General features: G+C 35.0%; 1 protein-coding gene across 5 annotated transcripts in view; it reads right to left on the bottom strand.

The window, feature by feature from the left end:
- The window catches only part of LOC124643126 (heterogeneous nuclear ribonucleoprotein L-like), a 441,770-nt gene that overhangs the window by 27,643 nt on the left and 394,227 nt on the right, over positions 1 to 19,900 (bottom strand). For all 5 annotated transcript variants that reach the window (XM_047181991.1, XM_047181992.1, XM_047181993.1 and 2 more), the window contains exon 5: positions 18,530 to 18,581. In XM_047181991.1, the coding sequence (XP_047037947.1) occupies positions 18,530 to 18,581 (52 nt within the window). The remainder of the gene's footprint in view (positions 1 to 18,529; positions 18,582 to 19,900) is intronic.

Below are 19,900 nucleotides of genomic sequence, written 5' to 3'. Positions count from 1 at the left end.
ACAAAGATAACCAATACGAACACACAATCTCCTTATAAACTCGTGGAAACCAGTTATATTTGCAGACGGTACTCATATTTATATACAAATAAATATCTATAGAAATCTACAAAGACGTATGTTTGTGACAACTGAGTAGTGACACATATCCAAATCATTATTTATTTGCTGTTTTGTTAAGACTTCTTACTGTATAAAATAGACTGGAAGTAAAAAAAAATAGAAGTTTTAGTCATCTGTCTAGCCTTTTTCCTTTCCTAATTATGTAAGGGGTCAGCTTCCACTGCCTAACCGGCTGCAGCTGAATATTTTACAGGGAGCGACTGCCTATCTAACCATCTCAACCCAGTTACCCAAATATACCTACGTTAAATTCAATAATACTCATAAATCATTAAGACGAAACGACACAAAAATTATAACTTCAATACTACTTGTACCAGTGTTAATAAAGCTGATATAATTTTAACGATAAAAAATTGGAAACCTAGACTTCAACAGACGGTAGGTACAGAAATCAATCGACAGTTTTTTGTCATGTCACACGATAAGGAGAGACGCTCTGATTACTTTAGACATCCTCAAACCTAGGGCTGTCTCACAAGAAATTGAATTATTTTTACTTTATTTTCCTTCACTGATCAAATTGTATGTTATTGTATGGAATGTTTTACTACTAAATTGATTGACAGGTAATGAAACTAAACAGGCTTATTAAAATATAACAACCTATCTGTCTGTCGATTTACTCCCTAGAAATAGAAATTCAACACAGCTTCCCCTTACAAACTAATGTTAAAATTCTATCTCTAGGAATTAAAACTACAGATACCTAGATATGATTTCATTGGCTTCTCTCTTTAAACGAAAAAAAAATATAAGGCACAAATAATCTAAGTTAAATACTTATTAAAAACCAATCAATCTTACCCCACATCAAAAAAAAAATATTACAAAAATCAACCCTCAAACGCCGACAGCCCTGCACTTAACACTTGTCATTCCCAAAGGACAAGCATTTTCCTTCGCCCCTTATATAATACGTGACGGTAACGAGTGTTTCAGATTGACTCGCGATACGACATCGGAGGTACATTTCGTGTGCCCGTATGAGTACAGTCTATGTACCTATGTCCTTATACGAGGACACCTCGTGTACTCGTTCGAGTACGTTCCCGGAGGAATGGGTATACGTGACTAAGTTAAGTTTGAGATAAAGTGAATCAGCTTTAAAGGATGGTGGGTAATGTCATTGAAGTTTTAGTGTTGAAGTGGTTGCTAGACGAATGAAGTAATTTGCTGATCGTAAGCCAACGAATTCAGTACTAGGCTACTCATACTATAGCTTTAACTAAAGCTAAAAAAAATGCAATAGGTGCAGTACAGTTTTTTTTTTTTTTTTATAATTATTGTGTCTTCATTTTCTATTAAAACTAAATATTAGAAAATTTATTATGATGATGAAAAAAATTCAGACCGCTTCTGCGAAAACCCACATGACAAAACCTATTTCCAGGTGAGAGGTCCTAAGAAAACAATATTTGCAGTCAACCCTTGAAAAGTGACGAAGGGTCGAGTCGCTACAAGCCGCGTGGGGCTGACCTCAAATAAATAATACCATTAGGAAATGAGGTAACGCCCTTTGGGGACGGTTTCATAATGAATATAAATTGGCTGACTTATCTCTGGTTCTACTGAGGTGAGAAAACCTGGCCATGGGGGTTTGTAAGGAAAAATATATTGCGCAACTCTTTTTTTTAACCAGAACGATTTTTTTCCTTGATTGTTCTTTGTAAGCTGCAATTTGAAACAGTATAACGATTTTGAAACAGGTTTGTAGATCTTACCAATATAATAACTGTGAATAATACATACATGAATTTAATACCTGTGGTTTAAATATGTACGAGAAGTTTTTTAAAGGGTCAGCTAATATAAGGAGATGTTTACCTAGATGATAAATAAAATAACATTTTCAAGATTCTTCGTACAAAAATTGTCTTTCATTTGATCTAGTTTAAGCACAACCTGGTATACCTCACAAGATCTAATTTCGATCCCCAGTATGTCATTTCCGATTAGCTGAGGCAATCACACGTCTAATTGAGGGTTAATACAATTGTAAGCTTATTGAATTAAACTGTTGTGGCCAATATAGACCACAGAATAATCTATTGGTTGGCCAGTAGGACATTTTAAGGGCAGATTTTTGAATTTTGGAAATCTAAAAAACAATGAAGCTATCTTGTCATGACGAGTTTCGGAAGGTAGTTTAAACTATGGGACCCCGTATTCAAAAATCAGTCATTACTTGGCAATCAAAAGGCAGGAAGTCCGACCACCAGTCGTTCTTTACAACTAGGTTAAGACAGTCAGATATGTAGAAGCTAAATGTAATATACTCGTACTTAGTTGCATCTCTGTAGGCAAACTCAATATACAACATGTAACGTAATTAACGCACACCCTCAAACACCCTAATTAGAATATTATGCTATAATCATAATAAACACACTGAATTTTTAATTTAACATGTATATGTGTCACCGTAAGATTACAAACATCGTTAGATTACAATCTATCTCGAGAGATTGTAAACTGTCGAATTATTGTAAACCGTAACACCTGATTGCAATTTAACGCATTATTTTTCGCTATATTATAATCTATCGATGAGAAATTGTCAAATTGTCAACTGTCCGAAAGCTCTCCCTGATTGGTCAGTCTTTTTGTAAGATCGAGAGCGATGTAGAGCGGTCAAATTGTCAACTGGCGTAGAACGGAATGCATCTTGCGCGCTGATTGGTAGAACGTCAAAAAAGACAATGTTCTTTGCAACTCCCGGTGTCACAGCTCTTTGACGTGCAAAAATAAGTGACGGTTTAATTTTTTATAAAATCAAAAATTGTACTTAATTTTTAAGACTCAAATTACACACAATTAAAATTTGTATTAAAAATTGAAGTTAGTGACGAAAACGAATCGCTGCAAAACCGACTCCACGTAGTCTTGTCTGCCCTACCCCTAGAGTGCAATTCAAAACCGCGTAGGCGCGGAGGGGCGAGGCGGCCTGCGAGCTGAGGCGCAGGTAGTTTCAGCGCTCGCCGCCGCGGCTGAGGCTGGCCGGCAGAGCCGGCCAGTAAGCCGAAGCTGCGGTGGTGAGCGTGAAAACCATCTGCGACGATAAGCTCGCATGGGACCGCCGGAGCCCCGCAGCGCCGGAGCCGTGACAGAAGTTATGCTTGCTGCATGTTGCATGCTTACTTCCATGCTGGGTCAATTAATATGGAATGAGTTATATTTTAAACAAAAAACTCAGTAGGTACGAGTTAAAAAATTAGAAGGTAAATAAATATTTCTATGATGTCATTTAATAGTACTTAAGAAGTTTACTGTTAGAATGCATGCTACAAATTTAGATGCAAAAAAATAACCATCATGCTGAGTTGTATTTAGAGTGGAAGATAACTCGTGGCTAAGATAGTATTATTTAGATGCTCGACGCTTTATTAATTGTGGCTGACTTAGTAATTTAGAAGGCAACATACATTTTTGGGGGCGAATAATGATATTAAAAAGAAGCCTGTTTAATTAGCACCCCTTTTATTTTATTTTTAAATATTAGTTTGTATTTGAAGACAAAATACCTAACTGTATTTTTATAAGAGTTATTTTTATATAAATTTAATACTTGAAGAATTTTTGAAGAGCATTTATTTTATTTAACTGACACCTCTATTTCATTCCTAACTCTACGGGAACTCCATGGGAACAGAACGGCTGGTCGTGATTGGTCGATCTTACAAAAAGACTGACCAATCAGAGAGAGCTTTCGGACAGTTGACAATTTGACAATTTCTCATCGATAGATTATAATATAGCGAAAAATAATGCGTTAAATTGCAATCAGATGTTACGGTTCACAATAATTCGACAGTTTACAATCTCTCGAGATAGATTGTAATCTAACGATGTTTGTAATCTTACGGTAACATATGCATTGTTATTTACTAAATTAGTTATACCAATTCTTGGAGAACTTTTTGGTCATACTACTACGCACGCAAATATCGCGCCGCACGCCGCTCGACTCGACGCAACATAACGAAACTACGGAAAAAGCCGACAATACACGAAGTCTTATTACTTTGAGTTACGGTCTATTTGAATTTGTTTTGACTGTACAAGGTTAATATGACAATAAATTCCGTAGTTTTCATTATTTTTGAGATAAAAAATTACCTATATTAAAAATGATATAAATCGATTCAGTAAACGATTCTGAACAAACTAATTTCAGGATGTACGTTAATGAAGTTACATATTGTATATTTACATATTTGACAAAAAGGCTAGGCATATGATGGTACTCTATATTTTATTCTCACACTTTGTAAACAATGAAAAGAGAAACTTAACAAGGGCTTAAAATATTCAAATATGTGTGCCTCTAATATAGTGGAGAATCTTGATTTCCCGAGGGATGGGAATCGAATTCTGGTCAATTGTGTCCGCAATCCTAGTTCTGTATTCGGAATGGGATATTGATGAAACTCAGAAGCCTGTAGAGACATTATACATATTAAAAAATGAATTACTAGTAGTTCAACCGGAGAAAACTGTTCATGGTGTCATCCTCGTCCCAGAGGAACTCATTCCCGTATCTGGACAAAGTATAGCATCGTCATCAGCCTTTTATCGGCCCACTGCTGGGCTGCGGCCTCCTCTCACACAGAGAAGGATTAAGCGTTAATCACCTTGCTTAATGCTTAGTTGGTGATTTCAGACTTACCTATATAATTCAGGTTGCCTCCAGTCATTGGCGTCTAAGATGTACTTAGAAAGTAGACTGATTACACAAAAATATACAGATCTATACCACTATATTTTGAGATAAGGTAGATCCATCTTAGGTTTATCCTCTTAACGTTGGAGTGTGCAAATACCGTTAGCAGAAAAGCCTTTAACTTTTTATCTGTTTACCTCACGGGGAAGCTGTGTTGATTTATTTTTAACTTTTCATTCAAACTTTTCTTCAAGAAAAAAACGCCGTAGATTCGTTGTAAGACATTGTTTCATTATAACTTTTAATAAGACCACCTCGGTTCATTATTGAAGTGTGTTTTTTTTCTAAAAAGACTGCTGATGACCTTTATTAAAATTACGAGAGTTGTGTAAGAACTTTAATCGTAGTTCAACCTTTTTTCGTAAACATCTATAAGTCAAGAGAAATCTGCATGGTTTAAGTTATAACGGTTTTATCGGCCGTAGTGTTGAAAATATAGTGGCCATAAAACAGCCATAAAAATATTTCAGTGTTAGGGCTATTCTTTATTGAGAAAAGCAAAGCTATTTTGAGACTTATCCCCTTTGTTTCGAGATAAGAGCTGGTCATAACGCGATGACGCATATTGAAATGTATTATGGACACACGAATATTAAATAAAATTGGAAACTCGACCATTATTTCTAAAATAAACTTTACATTTACACAAATACGGATTCACCAACATTTGCCAAACGCGAGGTCCCACGCTGGGCGCCAATTCGCTTCGTCAATTTCTGTGTGCAGAAATATTTTATTTTAATTAAAAGGGAACCCGCCACCACCCGTCTGTTTGTTCATCACGTGTATGTGTTAATTGCCATGCTTCTCAGGAAACAATTCCACACGGTACGTACTTTATTGTGATTTCGTTACGTTTGCAAAATGAGGGTACATGAGGAATTTTTGATGCGCTAATGAGGGCTTAATTGGATTTTGTTTTGGCTGTATGTAGGTCATTGTGTCAGCGGTAATATTAAATATGAATACGTTCCCTTTGTACCAAGGACTGTATGTGAATAAAATCAAGAGCAGAAATAAACAAAAGAAATCTTACAAAACAAAACAAACCAGCAATTCTACACAATAACCTTAAACCAAATCAATTGTACAACTACCCTACAAGTCCCGATTCACCCCACCTCAGAGAATACAAGAATATTCATTAATTAAATTGTATTTACTGAAGGGAAATCTTCAAGTGTTGTACCAACAACACAGAGAAGGGTTTCGCAATATAATTGAATAAAATATTGAGGATAGTGGGAGTCAATATCGACCTAGGAAGGTTGTGCCATGAATACTAATGTGGCTGACATACGGGAGGGAAGAATGGGTAGCAAGATTTTTTTAACACATTTTTTTTCACACTAGCTTTTATGTGTAAGTATCTAGAATCATTACATATCCGTACACAGCTTTAATAAAATATGAAATAGGCAACTTCGTCTGTATGCTTCCAAGAATTACGTTGTATTTATTAATCAACTTAAAATATTGACGTGTTAGTCTTTTCATGAAAATATTGGAGAAAAGCATGATTGTAATCCAGATATGTGAGCATGATTGAAGTAAAATATTTAAATTATCGTGAATGCCATTGAAAATCCAGTCGAAAATACTCGTTGAAAATCAAAATCGTAAGTTAACTGAGAACAGATTGCGCTGTAATATCTTGAAAACATGCCAATACTTACAGATATTTCTTTTATTTATGATCCCTGAATTTGGCATCTGGATTTAAGAAAATGGATTTTTCCCATAACTAATTAAAGATTGTCCCATAAATTGAAGAAACTTAACACAAACAGCGTTGCACTAGCTTAGCAGAAGTCAAAAATTTGAGAAGAATAATATAGATTTATTATAATGGGAAATCAGGGAGGTCAGATAGCCAGTCGCTTCTTGTAAAGCACTGGTTCTCAGCTGAATCCGGTTAGACTGGAAGCCAACCCCAACATGATTGGGAAAAGGCTCGGAGGATGATGATATTATAATGGGAATTCAATTCATAATGGCGTTTGTGGTAGAAGTTGAAACCATAGTTGTGAGCAAACTTATTTCATTATTTCATGATAACAGTAAGCTATACGAATATTATAAGGATGAAAAGTTTTATTGTTTGCTTGAACGCTCTAATCTCAAGAACTACTGGACCGATTTGAAAAACCTTTCATTGTTGGATAGCCCATTTATCAAAGAAATCTTTTTATCCGAATGTGTGGAGTAGTCCGGTAAAACCACTGGCGGAAGCTTGTATCATGATAAAGCTTTTTCAGCCTGAAATAATACAAGCAAAATATGTAGGTTTTTAGTAGCATTAAAAAATTAATAACTAGGTTAAAAACATAGCTAATCGGTAAAAAAAAACTATGTTTTTTTCGCAGTTGTCTGAACGAGCTATCCGTGTGTATCGCAATATTAGCGTCCGCATCGCGTATATGGAGAAATGTTTTATCTTCGTCCATTTAGTTTCCCACTACAAGCGTTTTCAGCAAACTTCGCTATATTTATCCTTCGCGTTGTAAGGACGAACTGAATGCCAATCAGTCTTATAAGGTCACATATTGACAATAACTACATCTTTGTTATCTTAGATAGACTATATAGATACAAGAATCAAGATCTTTATTTGCTAAGAATTTACATAGGTACAAGCATAAGATGTTACCTATAAATTAGTCAGATCAACTACAATCTACCTTACGGCGTGCAAATTGTAAATTTAAAATAATTCAAGAAAAGATACAAATTGGTCTTAATTCTAAATACAATTATTATTTATACGTCAAATATTAGTGAGTTATTCTTAACAATCACAACTATTCATTCAGTGTCGTTGAGCCATTACCATCATCTGCCTAGATTTTTTCTCAACTATGTTAGGGTTGTCATCCCATCTAACCAGATACAGCTGAGTACCATTTAACATGGAGCGACTACCTTCTCAACCCAGCTACCAGAGTAACACGATACCCTTTGGTAATATTGGTTGTTAGTCTTGCCAGAATCTAAGTAATTTAATCCCTTTCTTTTAAATAGGGACGAAAACCAACTTAGAGTAAATGAGTATCAGTATTTTTCCTAAAGTGTATGTACTGCCTACGAATTACATATTTGTACAGAGAACTTACATGTCGGTTACAAAGGAAGAGATTTTGTGTATTAGACCAATTTCAGCTTGTTTTTTATTAATAATATATGTTGTTATAAAAAGGGGTTGTGAAAAATCTCTCGCTGAATATAATGATTAAATGTTAATTTAAATTTTGTAATCTAGGACCATTTCCTTGATTATAAATAACGCTGAAACATATAGAATACCTTTACCAAATGCCAACTCTGAATTAGCCAGACGTTGTACCCAATACTCAAATCCTAGCACGTACAACAAGATCAACAGAATTTGTGACCTTAGAGACTGTACTCACAATATATCGCTGCTTCAATTCAAAAGTACCACAAATAAAAAAAAACTCAAAAGTATTTTTATCGCAAAAATGCAATCGTAAGTCTGTAAATGAGCTCCTCTGTAAAAAAGTGTAATTTTTATATATGGTAGTTTTGAATTGAAGCAGCGATATGTAAAAAGAAGATAACTGCAGCCCTACTAAAACTGTCTTACATCGAAACCGAAGCTCTGCTGTAGTACCTACAAAGCCACCAACACCATCAACATACCTACAGAGTCACCCCCACCATCAACACTATCACTCTCACACTGACACTACACACCACACACTCTCTCACCTCACACATACACTCATTCACACATGCCCTCACATACACACCAAACTAGCATAAAAGCCCGATTAAATCACCTTGTTTTAAATTCATTTTCTTTATATTATGTACCTCAATTTAAGTTCCAACATCCTTAGCTCATAATTTCCTTTACTATTTCATCTCCAAAGATTTGGTACCTATGTAACTTTATAATATAAGCAATATTAAAGCACTCAGAGCCACAAGATACAAGCTGTGCTTAGTTTGTGGCTCAACGGTAACTACCACAATGTAAAGTTGCTTTTTTGACAATAAACATTATTTTATTTATTTTATTTTATTTTATTTTATATTTTTACCTCACATTTAGGTGTTTAAGGGTGTAATCTAATTAAATTACGCAGTTATATTTAGCTTTATTTGTCTGTTTGTAAGAAGGAAAATTATTAAGGAAAACAAAAGCACGCATTTGATTCAGTATTTTTTTTTTGAGCCTCTACTTCTTTTTTTTTATCTAAACACAAATAATTCTGCAAAGCGATATCTTTGATAAAAACTATTTCAATCCTTCATTTCAATCTTTGCCTAATCTGTGTGAGGTTACATAGCACAAAATTTTAGTTGCCAAAACTCCTAATACTTTCTGTATCCCTGGTACACTCATTACCACTTCAAAAAACAATGGCGACCGTTACATAAAGAAAAATACAAACGCACGCCACTTCGGAAGCGGACACCCCATGACACGTGACGTCACGGCCGTCATTAAGCCGTTGCCGGGACCCACACAATGAGGTCAGGATGGTCAGGCAATTTCCCCTACTGACCTCCCTTCCTACGTCCCCTGAATAGAATCGCACGCTATTCATTGAAGATTCTCTTTGAGGCGATCAGGTGAATTTGTAGTTGCAGATCTTGGTTTCTGGAATTGTTAGGTGTGTATTTTTGACACGTTTTGTGTTCTGAAGTTTGGGGAGTGATATTTGGTGTTTACTTGAAGAATTGTCAAGTTCAAAGGCTTTTATTTTTAACCTAAGAGGTCTATGAAATTCAGTTGTTCAAGGAGACGTTGGGCGCCATTTGAATAACAAAGCTGCTAAATAAAAATGAAACTGTAACAGATCCAGGAAACTTATTTAACAGTGAAGATTTTCACTAAAAACCTGAGTTAAGAGACTACTAAGTTGTTTTGCCATCGTGGTCTTAAAAGGACTTAAATTACGCCAAGTGGTTGAAACAATTTAAATATTCAACGCAGCGATAAATTCTGCTAACTACCCACTCGCAATTAATCATTTCAGTACACAGTATTACTACCGTCTTAAAGAAGAGAAGGAATTTTAATTAAGTTTAATTAATGAGCGCATGGTCCTTATCTTTTGAATTACTTTCTTTCAGAGTGGGACGAAGTGTCCTCTTGACACGACACACAATCCGGGCTTTATATGTGGGGCTTTCAACAAAACCAGTCGCAGAATTATGAAATGTACACTACATTTTTACTAGGAAATTGCAACTTTTTCAAATCCTTGTGTACATGATTATCTTACTCATATCATTAATGCGAAAGTTTCTAAGGATGCACGTATCTCCATATGTTTTTTGCTCCTTTATGTAAAAAATATTTGACACATCTTAACGCGGGGTAAAGCTGATTAATGTTAAGGCATCAAAAACACTCCAAATTTTGCCAAACCGCATTCTGGACACAAGCGACAATTTTCATAAAACCAAGATCCAACCAAGATTTCAAACCTCGTAATCCAGGACAAAATACAGTCAGTCAGAAACAATGCCCCAACTAAATCTTCAGTCCAAACATATTGCCTAGGCCAGAACATAGGAAGACTCATAACTAGCACACTTGGCAACGGGACCTGTTTACCCAACGCAGCATAGGTTGCATGATCAAAATATTTGTTCGGAACTCAGCACTGCCTGGATTTATCATGCTATTATATATTTGTTTCGTAAACATTACATACGTGTACTGGAATTATTTGCGTCTGGAATGCGCACAGGTATTAATAAAGGGTTTCGCGTGGACTGGTCAGCACTTCTAGGTGCATTGATCACCTTGATTCCTTGATCTGAATTTAGTTTTGCATCGGGTGTTATGCTGAAATAATTATGATGTTTCGTATTATCATATTTTTGTCATCATCCTCCGAGCCTTTTTCCCAATCATGTTGGGGTCGGCTTCCAGTCTAACCGGATTCAGCTGAGTACCAGTGCTTTACAAGAAGCGACTGCCTATCTGACCTCCTCAACCCAGTTACCCGGGCAACCCGATACCCCGATACCCCGTTAGACTGGTGTCAGACTTACTGGCTTCTGACTACCCGTAACGACTGCCAAGGATGTTCAATGACAGCCGAGACCTACAGTTTAACGTGCCATCCGAAACACAGCCAATGGTGTCTAAGATATACTTAGAAAGTACATACAAACTTAGAAAAGTTGCATTGGTACTTGCCTGACCTGGGATCGAACCCGCGCCCTCATACTTGAGAGGTTGGTCCTTTACCCACTAGGCCACCACGACTTTTTTTTTATTATCATATTTTTGTATTGTGATATTAATCTTTGGCAATATACCAGTGAATAAATATGCTAAAAGAAATATGAGTAGCCTTAACTAAGATTTAAATCCTCTTTGACTCACTAAAGACTTACAATAACTTGCATAAAGATCATTCTCGTCTAATTACAAATTCCTTGAAGAAGAAAAACGAAAGAAGTCTGGAAGTATATTTCATTTGAATTTGAATTACAATGCAGCTTTCAGCTCACATTATAAAAGAGTATAGTTATCTTGCCTTGAAACTTGGTGAATATTAATTTGAATTTCTTTAAAAAAGTAAGAAAAAATCTTCGAAAACCTTCAGTCTGGTATCTGTTTCGGATTTAGTTAGATGGACAAAAGCAATTCTTTCGCATTATCCTAAAAGGCCCATAACGTTTCTGAATAGCCAATTACGAATATTAGTGTCTTCCCCTATACTCATTTTGTCTTATTAATCTATTAATTAATATCTGCTATATAATTAGACGTGCGATAAACGATGATTGTTCGTAGTTTTGTCGCTAATTCATTTGATAAATATAGAAATACTCGTATCTACATAAAAAAATTAAAATAGCACAATGCATTTTTGTTGGGAGCTAGAAGAGAAAATGTAATTTCTGAGTGAAGCTACATCGAGCTTTAGATAAAGTTTTAGAAACTACCGATTCAAGATTAGCCTCAAAAACATCTAAACAAAACAAACAAACTTAAAAATTCTCATTCGCATCGGCAATAAAAACCCACCATATCTAGTCCCACGTTGGGCGCCAAGATTTTTGTTCGAGAAAAAATTTCCTTGCATTAGATCTGCTGGGGCGAGGTTCCGCGCAAACGATACGTATAACAATGTATTACTGAGATGACTAGTCTAACGACCCGAGGGCTTCCTGAGCCAAGTCTTAGGAGATGAGCACACTGAGATTAAGCGATGCTGTTTTATTTTTGCTTATCTGGTGTTTCTAATGTGAGTGTGCATTAGGGTTTAACAAGTAAACTGGTTTTGTAAATAGATTTGTTTTTTGCTGTGTTTTGATAACGTAGGGTATTTATCAATTAGTCTTGAAGCTACTGCTAAGAAAAAACAAACAAAAAACCGGCCAAGTGCGACTTGGACTCGCACATAAAGGGCTCCGTACCAGAGCAACATTAGCAAAACTCACGTTTGTTGTATGGGAGCCCTCACAAATTTTTATTTTATTCTAGTTTTCAGTATTTGTTGTTATAGCAGCAACAGTGAAAATTTCAACTCTCTAACTATCACAATTCATGAGATACAGCCTGGCAACAGACGGACGGACTTACAGAGGAGCGAAAACAATAGGGTCCCGTTTTACCCTTTGGGTACGGAACCCTAAAAACTGCTAAGTGCAATTTTAGACTACCAAATTAGAACTTTTAGAAACAATTTCTTTTTATGAAGGGCATAGTCTACTTCTAAAAAAAATAATAACTACCTCTTAGATCTATGAAGGATGAATCTTTAATTGAATACTATATCACAAGTTAAAATAATTTTCTAGGACATATTCCACCGACTATTCAAGTATCCATTCCACAAATCCATTTCATTCACAATTCTTCACAAAACCAGGTACATTGTAAACTTCAAGTGGATTCTACTGCATCGAAAATAACTTTTCTTTGCCATAATATAAAATCTTCCTCTGCAAGTTTCTTCAACATTTCTTTTGATAAACTTTCCGTTTGATTCCGAAATTGCCAAAGTTGTCGATTTAATAGGAGAACATTAAAACTTGAGAGTTTTTTTAAAAAAGCTATTCCGTATTGATGAATTTATCGTGTTGGGGTTTTCATTGAGAGGAAATCGGCGTTTTGGGTAGTAATGAAAAACTTTATGAAATTATTTTGTCGGTAGGTAACGTAATTAATTTGGTGTTCATAATATTCGGAAAGTTTACGGTAGCAATTCAGAAATAAGTGCCCTTAAAGTTTGATAACGCTAATTTTAACCATATTTTTCTTCGTCTCTCGATATTGGCGACATCGACAAAGGAGATGGTAATTTTTATGTATATGTATTTCATCAATCAATTTTGGATACTTAGTGCAATTAGGGGGTTATTCACTACGTATTCAAAAAAATTATTAGCACTAAATCAACACGCAAACAAAATAATTTACATACAAACAACACTATAGTCGATACAGACAAAATGAATGAACTTACAGCAGTTACACAAGAAACCTATCGAGACAGTAGCTGATAATAAAATCAATGCACATAGCTTCCCTGATGCAATTCCCGCAAGGAACAATGTTCCCTGGAAAAGGCAGAATGTTCCTTTTGCAAGGAAAACTGTTCCTTTTGTAGGGTACGAGCTGAGGGAATTAGATGAAGCAGTTGTAGGTGTGTCGGAGTAGATAGTCTTGTAATCACGTTGTAAAGTTCCAGTGTCTTAAGTTTTCTTTTTGTAAAGAAAGAATATTGCATGTTACCTAAATTCTAATTCACTCTACATTCTTAACAAATAAATAGTTTCTTAACTAGTGGAGCTGCATAAAAATTGGTCTATAGCCTTCCTAGATACCGGGCCTTTTGGATATCAATGAGGAAGGCCTGTGGTCTGCAATGGGCATAATGGACTAATTGATAAGTTTTGTGCAAATAGCCGGAATACCAATGGTTAAAAATAACAATGCTTCTACAGTGCTATAAAAAACTTTTCATTTAAAAAGTTAAGAAAATACGAGGCAGTAAATCTACACAGAACATTTGCCATAATATAACATAAATACATCCTAAAAATGTCCAAAAAGGGGCCATGCATGGACCAAATACACTACCAAAACACCCACCCAACTTCACACTTCAATTCTCACTCAAGTAAACACAAATCAACCATTACACAGGCAATCCGTTCCAAGTTGCATTCATTCAAAAATTCCATTTATCGATGGGAAACGCGATTACCATAGTCCGAAGGGAACCAGAACGCCGATAACTGATTTAAAATTCACGACTGAAAATTTATGCAAAATGCATCAACATTTGGCACTCTCCGTTCATTCAGATTTTTAAGGGTTTCAGTCACGGGAATGAGTTAAACCCTTTTGTTTTATTTATTAGAAAAGTTTTCGATCGTTTGATTGGGAATGAGGAGATTTTTCATTGGGATAGGGAAGAGTTAAAGGTAACTGTAATCTGCACTAATATTAGAAAGATGGAAAGTTTTTTTTTACGTGCTATTTTCAGAAAATGGTCTGATAAGAAAAAATATTTTCATATAAGATAGCCCATTTATCGGAGAAGGCTATCGAATACTTTATATACACGGGTACATGGAGAAGTTCTAGACATTCGGATAAAAAGCTAGTGGTATGAATACATAGCACAGGCCGCTGTTGAAACTCTCACAAATTACAACTCTTTACAGATTTCATATATTATTGATCAATAAATCATCACTCAAATATTTCACATAGCAAGATGGAAATTAGAATAGAAATCAAGTTACGAAAATCTTATTACCAACCCAAAATATTTTCAATCTCGTATACCTATATGTTTAACCTAATCAACTAAGAAAAAACGTATATTTTACTAGTCATTCCTCTCAAAAAACTATCATTATCAAAACCCCAATTTAATAGACCATCCATGCTTTTTGCCAAAGAATTCATTTCTTAATTACATCGTTCTTGCGATCTCAATTCCTTTTGCAGTTAAAGTATTCTATCCATTAGAAGATCTCAGACTATTAAGTTTTGAACCCAGTCGATGATTAATGGCCGAGAAGGAGTATTTCTGAACGATTTTCTGCATTACAAAAGACATGATTAATTAACTTGTTTTTCTAAAGGTTTGTTGGATTCTTATTTTGGAAGGGATATTTTTCGACGTCGCTTGTCAGAACCACACTTACAACAAACACACACACACAGATTCATATTATGCACTTATGTAGATGCGTCTTCTATATTAACTTGTCACAAATACAAAATTATTTCACCTTCATTTTTGACCGTAAAGTTGTTTTATCGAATTTGTCGAAATAAGAACTTGATAATTATCAACTTTGTCTGTCCATTGTTCTTTCCCGCCAATACTTCTGATCCGAATTAAATGTATTTTACAGTAAAGTTTCAACTGGTACACAGATAGTCTGGTCTAAAAGCCTGAGAAAGGACGTAGCTTCTTTTTACAAGGCACAAGCAGTGATTCTACTGAGACGTAGGTGAAAACGCGTGGAAAAGTTAGTTATCTACCATTTATGTTTCCACACACAAAAAGTACAAAGTCTAAATATTTAGCCAGACTAGTTATCTGGATAATCTGTGCGGTGCCGCCAGCCATTCTACTTGAGCGCTGCCTCTAAGCATCCAATCCTCACGTTTCTAAAGATAATGCATGCATGATGCAAGGAATGAGCAGAAGACTAACTCTATATGTAAGAGGCATATTTTCATTAGTTATTGTACTGTTTTCTATTCAAATATATGCAGTTCATGTAGGTATTTCATACATAAACAATGTAGGGGACGGCTTCCATTCTTCATCGGGTGTAGCTAAGCACCAGTGTTTTACATGGAGCGACTGCATACCTAACCTCCACAAACCAGTTATCTGGGGAAACTGGGTAAGACTGGTTATGACACTTTCAGGCTTCTGACTATAATAGTCACTACCAAAGATGTTCAAATGAAAATCCACCAATCTAATACACCTTCCGAAACACGAATACACTGGTTATGGTCACCCGTCCACCGACCGACCGCGCCAAACATTGCACACCCTTATGATCGATCAATCCGTGCGGCTGTTTTTTTGCCACGAGTCACTGCTAAAAGATATGCGGTGGTATATCTTTTATATTTATGATCTTTTATATTTTAGATTATTATTTATCAACATTATATTTATGGTCCTTCTGCACTAACTTGTCTATTGAGTCAGGTCGTGCGCCAGAGGTCGCTGCGGGCGACTTTCACTGAGCGACGGCGATCGCAATTTCCTTAGAACACGCTCCTCTTCGTTAGTGGGGAAATTTATTGTGTGCGCCTAACCTTATAAGTAGTTTAAGTATATTGTTTGAGTAGAGTGTTAAAGAGGTAGTTAGATATTTTTGCAACCGTTTTTTCTTTGATGCTATAAATTTTCGGCATTTTCACCCGCATCCCGGAGAAACATTTTCCCGTACCCGGACAAAATATAGCATATGTAACTCAGAAAGAGCGTAGCTTCCCAACAGTGACAGGCGTTTTTCGAATCTGTTCAGTATTTTTGTGGACCCGTATAGAAAGTAGCATATAACATTCCTCGATAAATAGGCTATTAATATACACTTGTATGACAGAAATTTAGGTATTCTAATCATCCCCAACTATGTTGAGGTCGGCTTCCAGTCTTATCAAATGCAGTGTTTTACAGAGAGCGACCGCCTATCTGGCCTCCTCAACCCGGGTAAACCAAAACTCTTGGTAAATACCTACTACTGACCACAATAACGTGATAACTTATTTGAAAAAACCATCTCAATGTCAAGCCATTCGATATGCAATATGCATATCTTCTAACGACTGAATTTAAATTGACTATAACTAGTTCCAACGTGTTTTCTCCACTGATTTCCAATAGTTGGTATATTGATGGTCTTTCGCTAACGAGCTACAGAACCATTAGTTCATGGAGATATGACATTTTGATTATTATCTATCCTTCATACGAGGACATTGTATTAATTTCATATCTGTGTTAGTTGGAGTTATAAATTACGATAATGCATTAGAAGTTTGTCTCAATGTCCCAAACTGCTAAGCACTGATTCACCTCTTTCTGCAGGTTCTTACTTTGGTATTCAAAAATAATCAAGAAAGCATTTTTCTACATTGTTTGTAGAATATCTGTTACAGTCAAAGCGCCCTCGTCAATCTCAAAACATCTGACGACCAAAATCAGCATAAGAAATTTAAAAAAAACCTCCGGCGAAACGTCAAATTTAAATTAAGAACGCAACAATGAAACGAGCTCCCGTCTTTTGTAATAAAAAAAATAACTTTAAATTCAAACTTTTACAATTCTAAGATGGCGCCTTGCCGTTCGGTCCGTTGCTTGTTGTTGCTCAGAACCAGCGGTAACCGGATAAATCCGGTTCTTTTGCATATGAAAAGGAGTCTTTTAGACGTACTAACCGCCTTTTGTGAGAGTTTTAAGTTGATTTCCTTTAATATTAAAATGAAACAGGCGCTCATTCTGATAGGGAAATATATTAAAAAAAAAAAATAACGACGCAAATTAAAAATTAATGGTTCTCAAATCTTAATAATGGCCGTCTTTTAGACGCTTCTCCTTAATTTTGAGTAACCTAAAATGATGAGGATTTAAATATTTTATTACAAAATTTAAATGTTGAAAGCAAAACTTTACCTAGAAAAATTGTGAAAAAACTGAAGCAATTCTAACGTTTTGGTTACGTAAATTGTGTATATCAATCAGCTAAAATAGATCTAGTTTTTTTAAAACTGAAATTACATCTAATACTGACAATATGCATATAAGGCACAAATGTATGCTTTTGGTTAATATGCTAAAAATAATCCTGTAGAGATTTTCATGTGTGTAATGTTTTAAGAAAGTATACAAAATGTAGGTACATGCAATAAAAGTAGACATGCCTTAAAACGTCTTATTTACTAATAAATACATAAAAAACATATAAAATACCAAATAGTAATTTTCAACATTAACCTTTATTGTAAAATTATTTAGGAAAGTAAGCTAATAAATATACTGAAGTGAAAATTTTAAATACTGTGCGTTATTTTAAGCTATATTGTAAATTCCTAAATTACCGTCAGAGTTGGACTTTTCGCAGAACATTTTAGTTAGAAAATGTGTGCATGTTTTGGGGCGTTTAAAATGTGTTAATAAATAACTTGTAAAGTCAGAATTTAGTCAAGCTCTTGCATACAAAGCTTGCTTGCTTTGGCAAATTCTGACATAAGCGGAGTGTTTTATTTAATAGTTTTTCGTACGTGCTTACTTTTGTGATTTTTATAGTTTAAATGTTCCCTACTTCGCAGCACTGTGTAACATACGATTTAAAGTAAACCATTCGATCGAGGGACGAGTAAAATGAAAAAAAAAACATACATTATTATCAGTGCCATTTCTATCCAATTTAGTGATTGTTATGGCGAAGACAAATCCCTCGGTTGAATGGTTTATAAAGCAGGTGTTTCGAAAACTCATATAAAATAATAATCACCTTAATTAAAAGACACTTTTCTGCTCAATATAAAAAAAATATTTATTATAAATTAATCGCAAAAATGGATACCTACTTATATTTTTGGGAATCTTTATTAATTTTTTTGCAGTGTTTTGTAATTAAGGCGCTGGACATAACTACCAGGAGTACATAAATCAATAGAAAGTGAAAACTACTTACGTGTGTAATCCCAACTGTCTTGGTCATTTTTGAATACGTTCAATCTTTCAGGCTGCAACAAAAGGAACAAACATCAATTATTATAATCGTGAAGTAATGATATAAAAATAAACAATATTAACTTATGGTCGTTATATGGCTGATAAATGAATAATGGTATTTATGATTATGTACGAGTACTTTTCAGAAATCTAAGTAATAGAGTTATTAATACATATTTGACAATTTGGATCACCATATTATTTCATTTTGAAACTAATAAAATCATTTATTATATAATATTTACATAAAATATCGTTTTATTCAATAGTTTTACAAATGATCTTATGATAGGGAAATATTAAAACTAAGTATCAAAATATTCATCCGCTAATAAACTAACATAATAAATATTGCTACGTTGAAAACAATAAGATAAGAAGAAATATATTCCACCAAATATAGCAAATTCGCTAAAAAATTACCACTTTGAAACTAATATAATAAATATTGCTACGTTGAAAATAGTCAGATAAGAAGCAATATATTCCACCAAATATAGCAAATTCGCTAAAAAAAATACCACTATCGCAAACGACAAATGAGTAGTAAATCCATAAATAATCAAGACCACAATAGCCTTTAAACACAAAACTACAAGCATGTCAGCAAACGTTTTAACCCCTTTTCACACGTAACCTTAAATCGTAGCATTCATACAAAGGCGAATGAAATTGAGGGTAGTTCTGTATCGCGATATGCAAGCTATTCCAATATGTTGCGTCTTGTGGCATTTACTGGCCCACCCTTTTTGTATGGGGCTGGGAAACCAGCGGGTTGGCATAAGCTGAGGCGGAATTCATAAATTAAAAGGGCTGGGTAAAACCATAGAGGATTTGTGGCTGTGAACTATATTTCCTCTCTTCTTCTCAGGAAAAACTCATAGAAAATGGTAAAGAGTGTTTTGAATGAGTTTGCGTGTGATTCCTGGTTTAATTTGGAGTATTAACATTTTGCAGTAATTCATAGTTCTAATTACTACAAAGAAATAGGTGAGCAAAAAAAAGTTTTAGAAAAATAAGTAGTGGTAAACAAACAGTATTACTGACACTTAAATATGAAAAATCGAAATGCACTTGTTTCTAACCGATTTTCCCCCAAGGAGTATATACCTATATATTTTTATTCATTACCTACTCATTCCAGTCACAAAATACAACAGAAGTCAATCTACATACAAAGCGCGTTCGAGTCACGCAGACATAGGTCTCTATGTGTGCGTGTTCACAGACGCGCTGTCTCAAAACAACTCAAAACAGTGCGAGCGCGGCTGCCGCTTTCTTGAGATACGCGCGTCACACACAAGGTAGATAAATGTGCACGCGTTGTGAT

This window comes from Helicoverpa zea, chromosome 26 (assembly GCF_022581195.2).
Source record: "Helicoverpa zea isolate HzStark_Cry1AcR chromosome 26, ilHelZeax1.1, whole genome shotgun sequence".
NCBI classification, from domain to species: domain Eukaryota; kingdom Metazoa; phylum Arthropoda; class Insecta; order Lepidoptera; family Noctuidae; genus Helicoverpa; species Helicoverpa zea.
This window is presented reverse-complemented; position numbering and strand designations above follow the sequence as displayed.